The sequence below is a fragment of the Giraffa tippelskirchi genome, chromosome 10 (assembly GCF_054371585.1).
Source record: "Giraffa tippelskirchi isolate mGirTip1 chromosome 10, T2T-mGirTip1v1.2.pri, whole genome shotgun sequence".
Lineage (NCBI taxonomy): Eukaryota > Metazoa > Chordata > Mammalia > Artiodactyla > Giraffidae > Giraffa > Giraffa tippelskirchi.
The window spans coordinates 122,086,993-122,100,489 of record NC_137284.1 but is presented as its reverse complement, the minus strand read 5'-3'; the positions used below and the strand labels follow the sequence as shown (position 1 = coordinate 122,100,489).

Genomic DNA, 13,497 nt, shown 5'->3' with positions numbered 1-13,497 from the left:
CTCGGGCTCAGATTTGTGATGGCTGCTCAGTCCTCTGCGAAGAGCAGGAGCAGACAGTGACCAGCCCAGAGGGAGCTGTATTTCCTGTCTAAGTTTGACACTTAGGTCCTAGTGATTTCAAACCATGTTGTCTATGAAACTTACAGTCTTGGTTTGCTATTATTTTCCTTTTTATTTGATTTGCTTGTGATCTTCTTTAGTACATACTGAAAATTATGAGTTGTTTTAAGTCAGTATCAAGATACAAGAAATCTGTGGTTTAAAGATCAGTGTAACAGATATGAAATCTTATAAATTCAAGTTGTGTTTAAAATTTAGATTGGGAACAGAGGGGAGCAGTATCTTGACCAGGTTTCTTACCCAGATCCTCTTTGCAATGTACTGTTGTACCTGAGATGACAGATATTGAAGTCTAAGAAAACAACACTGTATCAATTTTCTTGATAATGATGTAGTCTATAGATATTACTGTTTTCCTCACAGCTATCATGATTCCTTCACCCTCTTATAATTTACAGTTATATATTTATAGGGATATTGTCTTGAGGGACTAAAATATGTTAATTTTTCTTTTGCTTCAAGTTACTAAGAGAATATATACATATGCGTGTACCATATATATGTGTGTGTGTGTATACACACACACACACACACACAACATATACACGTTAGAAGCCTGATTATTTCCCTGTGGGCCAGATAACCTGCAATTTCCAATGAAATGGTTTATTTTACCAACAAACTGAATTTCGGAAGCAGGAGCAAAGGGAGACATTTTTCTGAAAGTCTCCATGAGAGTCATCTCGCACACCCTGACTATGAAGCAAGGTTGTGTGTCCTGATCCCCAGCCACATATGTTGGCTCCCTGTCAACCCCCAGTTGTCAGCCTTTCCTCTCCAGTCCCTGCCTTGTCTGTGATTCCCCACAGCTGCCCCGTTGGAAGAAGAGCGGTTTGGCTTCCCTGCATTCAGCGGCATCTCTCGCCTGACCTGGCTGGTCTCCCTCTTTGGGGAGCTTTCTCTTGTGTCTGCCACTTTGGAAGAGCGAAAGGAAGACCAGTATATGAAGATGACCGTGTGCTTGGAGACAGAGAACAAAAGGTAGGTTGGGGAAAGCTGTGAGGAGGGGCCAGTATAAGGACATCCTTCTGTGTTCATGAGGGAGAATTTGAGGAGACCCAGAGACCTAGACCCCCACCCCCAACTCCAGAAGAGCCATCTGCTTCTGCAGTGGGACAGGTGCTGAGATTTCATTTATGTTGCTCCACGCCATCCTCCTAGTCGTCCCATAAAGTTAAGAGAAGTATACAGATCTGATATGTTAGGATCAGAAGAGCAATGGCCCTGGAATGGCTCACAGTTAAACAATCTGGCAGTCAGAAGCGCTTTACAAAGGAGGAACACTCTAATAATGAAGATGCCCTGGGGAGCTCCCCTGGACTTGAGGCATCCAATTCTAATTTTCCCTATGGGAGCCCTGGAGAAGGAAATGGCAACCCACTCCAGTATTCTTGCCTGGAGAATTTCATGGACAGAGGAGCCTGGTGGGCTACAGTCCATGGGGTCGCAAAGAGTCGGACGTGACTGAGCGACTCACGCACAACACACAGATATGAGTGAGTTGTCTAAGCCACACAGTGAGCAATATCAGATATAGGAGCAGAAGTCTAGTTACATCTGTGACCTGAATTCATTTCAACATTTTATTGTGAAAGTTGCAGGCATTGGTGAAGTTGAAAGAACTCTGCAGTGAGCATCTGTACAGCTACAACCTAGATCTTGCCATTAACTTTGTACTCAGCTTGCCTGTATCATGCCCAGCTGTTTATCAGCTTTATCACATCATACTGTTGTAATGTTCCCCAAATACTGATTTTTATTTTCCATACCAAGTCTTCTTTTTTTTTTTTTTCATTTAAAAATGTTCAAGAGACTAAAATAGTAGAAAGATGTTCAGGTTGAATATAAGATCATACTGAGGTGGTGTCTGTTGGTTCCTCCATTGATAAAGCCTCCATTTGATCCTGGTTCATTACACACCCTGATAATTCTTCCAGTTGGGTAGTAATGATACTCTTTGATTCCCAGCATCTTCCATAAACAGCTGTCAGTCCATAAATGACAGAAAACGCAATGCCAGAAATAATCACTAAATGTTTGCAGATTTTACTTGAATATCCTTGATACGTTGTTTTTTAAAACCAAGTCCTCTTGGTCCATTTGGGAAACCAGAATTATGATGAGTCCCATCTGGTACAAAATGCAGCTCTTTCATCAGCAAACACCCTTCAAGATAAAAAGCTTCATAACAAGTCTTTTTAAAACATTAGGAGCCTCTGCGAGTTGTTTGCAGACACAATTCCTTAAGTTAGAGCCGCCTTCCAACAACATAGTGGAACAGAGCAGAACCGCAGCAGGGGATGAGGAGGTGGGGAGGCATAACCTTGAAAGGTCACAGTGAAAGGACCAGTGAGACCGGGATCATTGCCTGAATCCCTGTTGTACAAAGTGCTAGTATTTGCTAACGTTTACCGAGTTCTTGCCAACGTGCCAGGGCCTAGCGCTTTTACAAGAATTTTCTCATATAATCTTTATACCAACTGTCTGGAATGGGCATTATGATGATCACCTGGGAAATGATGATCACCTGAGGCTCAGAGAGGTTAAGAAACTCACCAAGGGCACACAGCTAATAAATGATTATGTGAGAATCATGCTCAAGCAGCCTGTTTGCAGTCCCCCAACGATCACGCCTTCTCCTCCACAATGCACAGGAAGGGCACAAAAAAGGAATATGATTGAAAACACATCAGGCCTTGTCTTTACCTCCTCCTTACCTATCAGTGGGGTAGGTATCATTCGCCTCAGACCCCAGATCATCCAGGAAAACACAGTGCAACTAACTTTCAAGCCTGTGTTCTTTCCATTTTACTAGCAGTTTTCAAACTTTGTAAAAATAAGCAAACACTTTTTCAACCCAAACCTATATAGAAGAGGTGCACATTTCAGTCTTCTTGTGGAAGCTGGTTGGTAGGACTGGGACCAGAGCCAGGCGCACCCCCCACCCCCTTGTCCTGTTAGAAGAACACTGTTAGAAATTGCCACCTCTACTGTACTTGAGACACATGCTGACTAGAGGAATGTGGCTGTGGCTGTGGGTGTACATCTTCCTGTGGAAGGTGAGAAGAAAGAAGCATTTTTGAGGTAGTCAGAGCTCAGGCTGGTGAATGCAAATATTTGCAAGTGGAGGTTTCCAGAGAGGACCAGAGGAGCTGTCCAAGTTTGTGGTTTGGGTCAGGATGCCTGGAGCTAACAGCTGTCCAAGCCCAGAACATGGGTGGACCTGGAGCTACCTTTAGCTCCACTCTAATTGACAGTAAAGTCCCAACAGCTGATGTCCTCACTTAAATATGTAAACAGAGAGACTCCCCCTGATGGTTCGCGGTTAAGACTCCGCACTTCCAATGCAGGGGACGAAAGTTCAATCCCTGGTCAGGGAACTAAGATCCATAGGCTGCATGGTGTGGCCAAAAATTATATATGTATATGAACAGAAAACAGCATAACTAAGTTTGGAGCAGGTGGGACCACAAAAGGAGGAAGTTTCTCTGTCCACATCTCTCTTGATGTGTCCCTGTGTGGGTGTTGGCATGGTTCCCCCTTTATGTACTTCACATGTTTTTCTCTTAAACACTTTAACCACTCTCTAATGTAGGTCTCAGTAAGCTGAAGAGAGGGTTCGTTTACCCTGAGCTTCCTGCAACACTCAGAATAATCTTAAGTGATCTGTTTGGGTCCCTTTCTTGCAATCTCACACCTTATATCTGTTTGGGTATTTTTTGGCCATGCCACACAGGATGTAGGATTTTAGTTCCCTGAGTTTCCCAACCAGGGGTCAAACCCGTGCCTCCTGCATTGGAAGTACAGAGTCTTAACCACTGGGCCACCAGGGAAGTCCCCCCATACCTATATATTTAGCTTTATTATGTCCCATCCCTCTAGAGGCAGAGAACAAACAAAAGATAGTTCCACTTTGGCCATTAGCAACACTGGTCTAAACTGCCCATCCTGGGCCTGCTTGACTGCAGCCTGGGGCGGAGGGGGAAGGAATCCAAGGAATGGTCATGGGAGACAAGACCCTGATGCCTGCTCAGGATTGAACCCTTTCCCTGTTCGTATCACAGCTGTCCAACCAGACTGCCTTGTCCTTGACCCTGACTCAACCCTGTAGGAGAAGTAAGGACAGGAGGGCAAAGAGAAGTAGCCAGAGCAAGTCCTCTTAAGACTTCCTGAAACTTTGTTCCCAGAAGAAGGAAGGAAAACTGTATTGTGTGTATATGTGTGAAGAGTTTGAATGCAGGCTGCCCATATTAAATTAAAATTGGAAAGAGCTTGAATATTTGGCAATAATAAAATAGTAAATGAGTTATATAATCAGTTGTCCATGATATGCAGACAAAAATAATCATCATAGCAGTATCTGTAGGATGATATTTTTAAATAAACATAGTCAAAAATTAGTTATACCTTAGGGTTTATATGCCACATACATATAGACAAATACTTGAAAGGACTGTCTCAAACTGAAGAGGTTTTTATTTAGGCGAAAGAATTATGGATTTTTTTTTCTTATAAAAGTCTTTAATCAATGCTGTATTGTTTTTAGAATACTTTTTAAAGCAGATTTTGTATATTTGCTGTCATATTATTCAGTGAAGCTTCTTTAGATCAAAGGCCTAATTAGGCTTCTCTGTTTCTGATTAAGCAGGTAACACAGTTATTATCTACTATAAAGACAGAAGAGATAAACCCAGAGAAAGGACAAACTTTAGGGAAGTGGGGTCTGTCCCATTAGGACTGGAGATTTTTGTGAGTGCTGACCTTGGCCTTGAACTGGGGGCACATAGGAAATGGAAGCAGATGCTTTGCGAGCAGGCAGGGAGTGTCTAGTCTTTTCTGGCGTGTGCGGGGAATCACAGACCTCTTTGAAAATGGGATGAAAGCACTCTAAGAATTCTTTCCCATAAAAATGCACATACACTTGGAAACAACAGTTTGCACCAGAATCTCAGGTCTGCATCCTCAGGGCCCAGGGTAGAAAGTCCTGAATAATGAACTGATATTCACACCAAAATCATTGCAGATTCCCCTGCCTGGTGGCAAAACTGAATAAAAGGACCGTTGGTCAGTAGAGTTGCCAACAGTCACCGTGGCCTCTGGGAGGCTGGTGGAGGTCGGGAGGCAGCACCTGCAGGAGAGGTGGGCTCACGAGGATCTGGCAGGGGGTGCTCAGGTGCCAGCGAGCATCCATGTGCCCTCAGTGAAATTAACACTGTGCCTCTCGCCTCCGCAGCCCGCTGACGTGGATTGAAGAGAAAGCGCCCGGCCTAAAGCGAAACAGACGTTTAAGCTTCCATTTCAGGTCTGGGTCCCTGGAGAATATGCCCAATGTAGGCATCAATAAGAATATTTTCCTGAAAGATCAGAATATATTTGTCCAGAAACTCCTGGGCCAGTTCTCGGAAGAAGAGCTGGCTGCTGAGAAGAAACGCATCCTGCACTGCCTGTGGCTCGCAGGAGAGATCCAGAAACACTGCTGCTCGAAGCAGTGAGGGGAAGGGGCAGTGCTACTCTGCTTAGTGAGACGGGAGCCTGATCTTTATCGAGAGTTGACCTTTATTCTTACCATTAAACGTGTCTTGGGTAAACAGGATTTGCTTATTGTCACCAGCTACGTTGGGGCCTCCAGTGGGGAACCCCGTGAGAATGAAAAAAAACAAACAGCCAACCTTGGTTGAGCGGCGCTAAATGCTTTAAGATGCCTGGTTTCACTCACGCTTCCCCATGGCCCTGCCGGATAAGTGTTATCAGATATGTTTTCCTCCGTATCTTTGAAAACCTTATTTGAAGTCACCCAGATATTAAACAGCAGAACCAGCCTTTAAACCCCACTCATACGCTAAATCACCAAGAGAGAGTGCCTTGAACCTTATTCTCTGCCTTGGAAAAGTCTTAGTCACTCAGTCGTGTCTGACTCTTTGAAACCCCATGGATAGAGGAACCCCACCAGGTTCCTCTATTCATGGAATTTTCCAGGCAAGATCACTGGAGTGGATTGCCATGCTCTCCTCCAGGGGATCTTCCTGACCCAGGGATCGAACCCGGGTCTCCTGCATTGCAGGCAGATTCTTTACCATTTGAGCCACCAGGAAAGCCTTCTTTCTGCCCATGCTCCCCGCCCCTGCCAAACTGGGTGATCATGCCTGGTGCTGGGGATCCTAAAAATGAGTAAGATGTAGCCATTGCCTTCAAAAACTCAGTGTCCAGAGGGAAGCAAGTCACATAAACTGGTCACTGCAGGAGGTCCAGAGTGTTCCTGGCCATCTGGAGAAGGGTTTGGGGAGGATGTCCATACCAGGTCCTGATGATGAAGAGGTCAACCATGTGAAGGTCAGAGGAGGGCATTGCTGGCTGGGAGCAGGGTGAACAGAAGAGAGTGAGAAGCAGCCTGGCCAGTGCCCTGGGGCATTGGGTCTGAAAGTGGGAGTCCCAGGGAGACAGATCTGATGGTGGGGGCCCTGTAGACCAGGTGAAGGGCTGGGGAGTTATTAGGCTGTGCAGAGGCACCAAAAGGTGTTACTTAAAGCAGGGGGGCGAGGGTGTGCATGGTTAGGTTTCTGGTTTAGGTAGAGAACTAGGAAGGCTGCCTAGAGAGGAGACTGGAGACCCAGGAGGAGGTGGCCAGGGGAGCCACACATGTTTGTAGCTGCAGCCCTTGGCTCCTCTGGATTCTGTCCAGTTCTGTCTGCTGACCTTGAGGCAGAGTGGAGTCCCGGGAAGCTGCTCTTTCGTTTCACTGGTGCCCGTTGCATTCTTCTAAGTTGGTATTAGAGTCTTGCTTCTGTCAATGTCTCTCTCAGTTTGTTCCTGTTCCCTACTTGCCATTGTGAGCTTTAACTATTTCGGAATCTGTCAGATGGAGACAAACTCCATTTTCTACCTCTGTTTCTATCACTCCATCACCTTAGTTACTTCAAAGTAAAGCAGGCAAATACATTAAATCTGAAAGAAAAAATCCTTAAGGTTATTCTTTCATTTGCCATGTAAATTAATTTGTAGCAAATACTGGCCCAGTGGTTCTCTTGTTTTATTATCTACATCAAATGTTGCTCGAGGCCAGGAAATAGGGTATCTGTTTTTGTATGCTCAGCTGCAACTAGCATGAGGTAAGTGTTACAGATTCGATGATCAAAATACAGTGCAGTAGTCTCTCCCATTTGGGCTTCTTAACTCTACTGTTTCAAAATATTGGCCCTACTTGATATTGGAAGTAGGGTGGGTATCAAAGAAAACCAGAGCTGGACAGTAAAGTGATATAAGCAGATTTTATTCAGGGCAATTGCAAAAGGGGAAGAGAGACCTTGGTACAGAACCGGACTCAATTCTGCACAGAGCGTGGGCAAGTGGGGATTTATAGCCATCAGCAGGTCAGTGGATGAAAAATCACTGAGAGGAAACATCAGGTGTGAGGGGTTTCTGACTACACTGACTTGAGATGATTCTTGCCAAAGGCAGGCTGGCAAGATCAGACACGAAGGGTGAGGGATGAGGAATCTGATCAGATATTGAGGAATTTATTAGGATTCTTGCTAAAACCGAGCAATGGAAAGACAGACGGGGAAGCCGCAAGGTTGAGGTCTAGTTGAGCAGAGGGTTCAGAGCAGCCTGACTAACCCTGGTCCAGGAAACTGTCTTTGTCACGGGCTATGTGATTACTAATTGATATTGATAACCACTCACCTCCAGCTTGTTTTGTGTTTGGTAAAGAGATACAAAAGGAAAACATTCATTAATTGTACTAACTGGAAGGAACTGCAGAGGGAGAAGGAAGAAGAGAAGAGAAAACAGAGGAGAGAGCAGCGGTCTTCCTCTTCTGTTTACAGCTGCCCTTGCCTTCCGGGGCATCTGGAACCATCCTGGTTTCCTGCCCCCCCCCAAAACCACTCCCCACTGATGCATTTCCCAAATACTTTCTCCGAAGGCTTCACTCCACCCTCCAATCACAGCTCCTCACAGAAGAAGCCACAAGTAGAATCTGAAAAATAGGACAGGGACTTCCTTGGTGGTCCAATGGCTAGGACTTCATGCTCTCAAGGCAGGGGGCCTGGGTTCGATCCCTGATCAGGGAACTAGATCCCACATGCCGTAACTAAAAGTTCTTGCGTGACACAACTAAGATCTGGCACAGCCAAATAAATATTTTTTTAAAAAAATAAAAGCTTATGTAGGGAGAAGATTTTCTAAGTGAGAAATCAGGGAAGACTTCCCGAAAGAATATGCTAAAGCCTGGAGGTTGAGAAGGACTCGCCACAGGCGCAGGCAAGCGAGGGAGGGCAGAACATTCCAGGCAGAAGGAAGAACATGTGCAAAACCTGTGTCCAGCCAGGCCTAAGGCCAGCACTGCCCTGGATGGAATAGGTTCAGGTATCTGAAGTTCCTTTTGTTAATTCCAAGTGGCTTTAAGCCTAGCTTTTTTTTTTTTTTTTTTTTAAGTTGTGGGATGAGAATGATCTACTAACATTGGAAAGTCTCTTTGGCTGACATTTAACAATATGAATTATTATTGAGTAAGCAAGCAAGATGCTCCAGGCCTAGTGCTAAGAGTTTTACCTCCGCCAGTTCACTTACTCTTGTCACTTCCACACAAGGACTTTTCATTCAACTTTTTAAACAAATGATGAAATAGAATTTAAGCACAATGGCCAGGTTCCCTCATCTAAGTCAGCAATGTACAGCCTGCAAGCCACATCTGGGGCTCACTGACTGTGTAAAGATTGATTGGAACACAGTCACATTCGTTGATGTAGTGGGCACAGTTGCTTTCATGCTGCAACAACAGAGTTGAGTCATTGTGACAGTAGTTGTATGACCTACGAAGTTGAACATATTTGCCATCTGGCCCTTTACAGCAAAGGTTTGACGACCCCTGTTCTGGCTGAAGGAACCCAGTGTTGAGCTCTAGGTCCCTCTGGTTGCACTTTTCTGTTCAGTCCACACATACCCACTCATGTCAAGGTAAAAGGTATAGCCACTGTCATAAAGTCCAAACTACAGAGTCTGGAAATCACAATGGACAATTAGAACACACTTCCCAAAGTTTCACTGTAACTGTTCCTGGTTCCAGTATGCCTCCAAGATTCATTCATTTGTATTTAGCTATGTTTGAGATGGCATTATTGACTCAATGGACATGAACTTGGGCAAACTCCAGGAGATGGTGAGGGACAGGGAAGCCTGATACGCTGTACTCCATGGGGTCATGATGAGTCAGACACAACTTGGTGACTGAACAACAACATTTGAGAGACCTACACTGTGTGGACACTGCTGGTGCTGGGCTCCAGGAAGATTGAACTGATGAAGACTCAGCCTCTGGATGCTGACAGCTTACAGGGGAAGGGTTCACACCAGCTTGAGAGTTGCATGTCCTAGGACAGGCAGCCTGAAGCCAAGGGACCCCAGGAGGAGGGAACACTTGTGTGTGAGAATTCTGGGAGGAAGTAGCATTGGGGTTGAGCCCAATAACAAAGTAGGAGAACAAGGAACATTAGGGGAAAGTTAGCCACGCAATTTGATAGCACAGAAGAGCGTGGTGGGAGACCAGGCCAAGAGGCAGGAAGGGGCTGAACCTGGAAGACTCCAGGGTGAGAGAGGGTGGACGCTCAGGAGAGTGGCAGAAGGCTGGCTACAGCCCCAGGTACTTCACTAAAGGGAGCTGCAACCCTGGCTTAAAAAAAAGGTCATCTCTGGGGTTCTGTTTCTGCATCTTAAGAGAAGGGATAGGAAACCAGATCATCTTCATTCCTTGCAGGAGGGCTTTGAGCAAGAAAGTAACACAAGTCAAGCTGCATCTCAAGCTGATGAAACCTGAGGAGAAGGGGGTTGGGACCCATGTGTTCTCCCCAGGCAGGTGACTGAAAGAGGGTCTCTCGCCTGGGAGAGAAAGAAGCTTTCACATGATAACAGCTGAGGTATAGTAAAGAAACAGAAGCAATACACTGAACCATAACTAAAGTATCTTCCATAAAAAAGAAGTAAACCCCAAGAACTCTTTCCTGAATCTTGATCAACAGAACTGACCTTCACAGAAAGGTAATTTGGGACATTTCTGTGGAGATTAGAGGGGCCTCTGAAAGAATGAGAACATCACCGACTCGATGGACATGAGTTTGAGCAAGCTCCGGGAGTTGGTGATGGACAAGGAAGCCTGGCATGCTGCAGTCCGACACGACTGAGCGACTGAACTGAACGGACTGAAGGAGAAACAGTGGAGATCAGATGTCAAGAGGCTGCAACTTGGGCCCAGGAAGTAAAGGCCTTTTTTCTTTATCTTAGGATCTAGAAAGTTTAGGCTAGACATGAGGTAGGAGGAAAACTTAGGCAAGAAGGCAGAGTCACTGCAGAAGAGGACACAGCCACAGAAAAGCGTGTCAGAAAGTGTGTTCACTGCCTAATCCTTGTACCTCTTTCCTGAACCTATGGCAGATTTCTTCACATGGATGAAAAGCTCCCATGGCAGTGGCCACCTGTACCCTGTATGGGAACTGCAGCCAGAGTCAAGAACCCTCTTAATGGTACTTTCTTTGCCAGGTGGTCAGTCCATATCTCATTCGTTCCACTTGGCGTGAGAGATTATCCAACCAATGCTAACCCACCTCTAGTCTGCAGCCTGCCTAGCTAGCCTTGTTACTTTTCAAAATCACTGTCTGTGCTGCCCTAGGGTGGAGGACTAGTTTTCAGCAGATCACAGAGCAAGGGAGGATGTTACAGGTGTTGAAGATCTCCAGGGACCTTGAACTCCTGTTCACATCAGGGAACTTGACTCAGATTTCCAGGAGAAACTAAAACTTACAACTGAGATGCTTGCCTGGATTACAGAGTGGGTAACCTCATCCTTGAAAAAAGGGAGTACAAAACAGTTCTATGAAGAAGCTATAGTCTCAAAGGAAGGACCAGGTTGAGCTGAGCTGAATGGATGAACTGCTCAAAGCCCATGGGGAGCAAAGGACCAGGAAGGGCAGCCCACCGCCAGCTGTATACATGTGGTGCCCCCACCATAAAAGTGCCTTCAGAAGGAGGCTGTCAGGGTTGGTGGGAGGGGACAGGGGTGTGTCAGCCACTCAAGAGCAGACTTCTTGGGCTAGCCACTTTGGATGTGGGAGAAGCTGGAATCCATCACAAGTAATTAACGAAACACTTGGCAAGGAGCGGAGATGGGTAGGTGGCCTGCTGAGAGAATGATGCCCAGGAAGAGAGGCAGAAAAGGCTGGCCTCCCTTCAGCTTGACAGTTGGGGAAAAAAGAGAAAGCTATGGGACTCCAATGGCGAAATCTGCATTTACAGAAAGACAGTGCTGAACCCACTCCCTGCTTTTTTGTGTCCCAAGGAGAGAGGCGGGGAAGAGACATTGCAGAGCTGTCCCACTTGGCAGGGCTTCTTCTGCCCGGTGCGTGTGTACTCAGTCATGTCCAGCTCTTTGCAACCCCATGGACTGTAGCCCACCAGGCCCCTCTGTCCATGGAATTCTCCAGGCAAGAACACTGGAGTGGGAGGTGGTGCTCATATTTAAATAGCTTGTCAAAATATTGAAATTGATGTGACATCCATGCAGGCTGAGAAGGATGAGTTGGTTTTTAAGTTTCAGAACTCAAAAGTATAAGCAGTTACATAATGAAAACCTTCCCTTCTTTCCTGTCTGCATCTACCCATTTTCTCCCGTCTGCTGTCATGAAGGTGACAGATGTTGAAATTAGCCCCTACCATTTTAACCATCTAAAAGTGTATGGTTGCATGGGATGAAGTACATTTGCATTGTTGTGCAGCCATCACCTTTATCCAGTTCCAAACCATCCAAAAAAGTAACTCTGTACCCATTAAGAAGTCATGCTCCAGTCCTCCCTTCCCTGTTTCCTGGTGTTGGGCTGCACTCCAGAGGCCTGCAAGCCTCATAATTGCCCAATCACAAGACTGAAAAAAGAGCCCAGAGACACAACAGAAATCAGTGCCTTATTGGACAGGGGACCTCAATCATCTGAAGCAAAGGGTCCTAAAGGAACTCCCCACCATGCACAGCCAGCAGCAGGTCAGACATGGCAATAATCTTCACTACTTGGAGAAGGAGGCTGCCATTTATAGGGGGAATGGACATCAGGTTGGCTCATCAATTACCATGGAAACCACTGGCTGGGGCAAGCACGTAATCAGACACTTAAAAGTTACTGATTAAGCCCGATAATTAGGAGGATTGGATAGTCCTGTGAGTGAAGTTGGGCCTGGTCAGTCAGGGAATATACAGGGAGTGAGAGACCAGCCATCTTGAGTGGCCTGACCATACTGCTGCTGCTGCTGCTGCTAAGTCGCTTCAGTCGTGTCCGACTCTGTGCGACCCTACAGACGGCAGTCCACCAGACTCCGCCGTCCCTAGGATTCTCCAGGCAAGAATACTGGAGTGGGTTGCCATTTCCTTCTCCAGTGCATGAAAGGGAAAAGTGAAAGTGAAGTCGCTCAGTCGTGTCTGACTCTTAGTGACCCCATGGACTGTAGCCTACCAGGCTCCTCCGTCCAGGGATTTTCCAGGCAAGAGTACTGGAGTGGGGTGCCATTGCCTTCTCCGCCTGACCATACACTCCACCACTATACACTTTGCCTGACCCTTACAATCTTGGCCCATCCCTCTCCCATAATGTCTCTTAGGTCAGGTAGGTAGAGGGTCACTGCAACAAAATACCACAAATGCAATACAGACAACAGCAGCTAGAGAGTAGCAAGAGAAAGAGACCCAGTGTGCTAAAAATACTAACAGTGATTCACGAAGATGTGAGCAAACTTTGGAAGCAGGCGCTTCCAAAGTCACTTTTTCATGGAAGTCCAGAGGAAGATGACAACAGCATCTCACTATCGACCCAGCAATGAGCCTCAGTTCACAGCAAGGTCACCCGTGTCACCCAGTCTGCAAACAGATCCCTCTGCTCAGACTAGGGATGAAATGTAAGACATCTAACAGGCACAGTACAGGGGAGATCATGACCATTAAGCAAAATACAAGCAGTGACAGCATCCTGAGATAACACCACCCTGCCTGTGGCTTTTGTCCCAGCCTACAATACCACTGCCCACCCATCCCCAGTCCCTATAGCTAGTGCTGAATACAGGACAGCTGGTATAACCACAAATCACAAGGATGATATAAGAGTGCTCAGGTAGGGCTGAGTAGAAGACAGGTGAGATCTGTAAATCCCTTGCGAATCCTATTCCCTACCGGGCAGCAAACCCAAATCATGGGGGACTTACCTGTCAGTTCCAGGCTATTTACAAGGTGTTCCCCTGGGGTTAGGTCCTGTGGCCAAGGAAAAATCAAGGTACTCTCCTGATCCATGGTTGGCAATGGTCCTTCTGTGGGCAACAGTTGAACTTGGATGGTGTTGACTACTTGCCTCT

General features: G+C 46.1%; 2 protein-coding genes across 16 annotated transcripts in view; one reads left to right on the top strand and one right to left on the bottom strand.

The window, feature by feature from the left end:
• BLVRA (biliverdin reductase A) overlaps window positions 1-5,708 on the top strand; it is a 48,941-nt gene extending 43,233 nt beyond the window's left edge. For all 3 annotated transcript variants that reach the window (XM_081535298.1, XM_081535299.1, XM_081535300.1), the window contains 2 exons: window positions 930-1,101; window positions 5,354-5,708. In XM_081535298.1, coding sequence (XP_081391424.1) covers window positions 930-1,101; window positions 5,354-5,612 — 431 coding nt within the window. In that variant the 3' untranslated portion in view covers window positions 5,613-5,708. The remainder of the gene's footprint in view (window positions 1-929; window positions 1,102-5,353) is intronic.
• The window catches only part of COA1 (cytochrome c oxidase assembly factor 1), a 179,970-nt gene extending 166,473 nt beyond the window's left edge, over window positions 1-13,497 (bottom strand). For all 13 annotated transcript variants that reach the window (XM_081535317.1, XM_081535330.1, XM_081535318.1 and 10 more), the window contains exon 1: window positions 13,351-13,497. The gene's annotated coding sequence lies outside the window, so the exon portion shown is untranslated. The remainder of the gene's footprint in view (window positions 1-13,350) is intronic.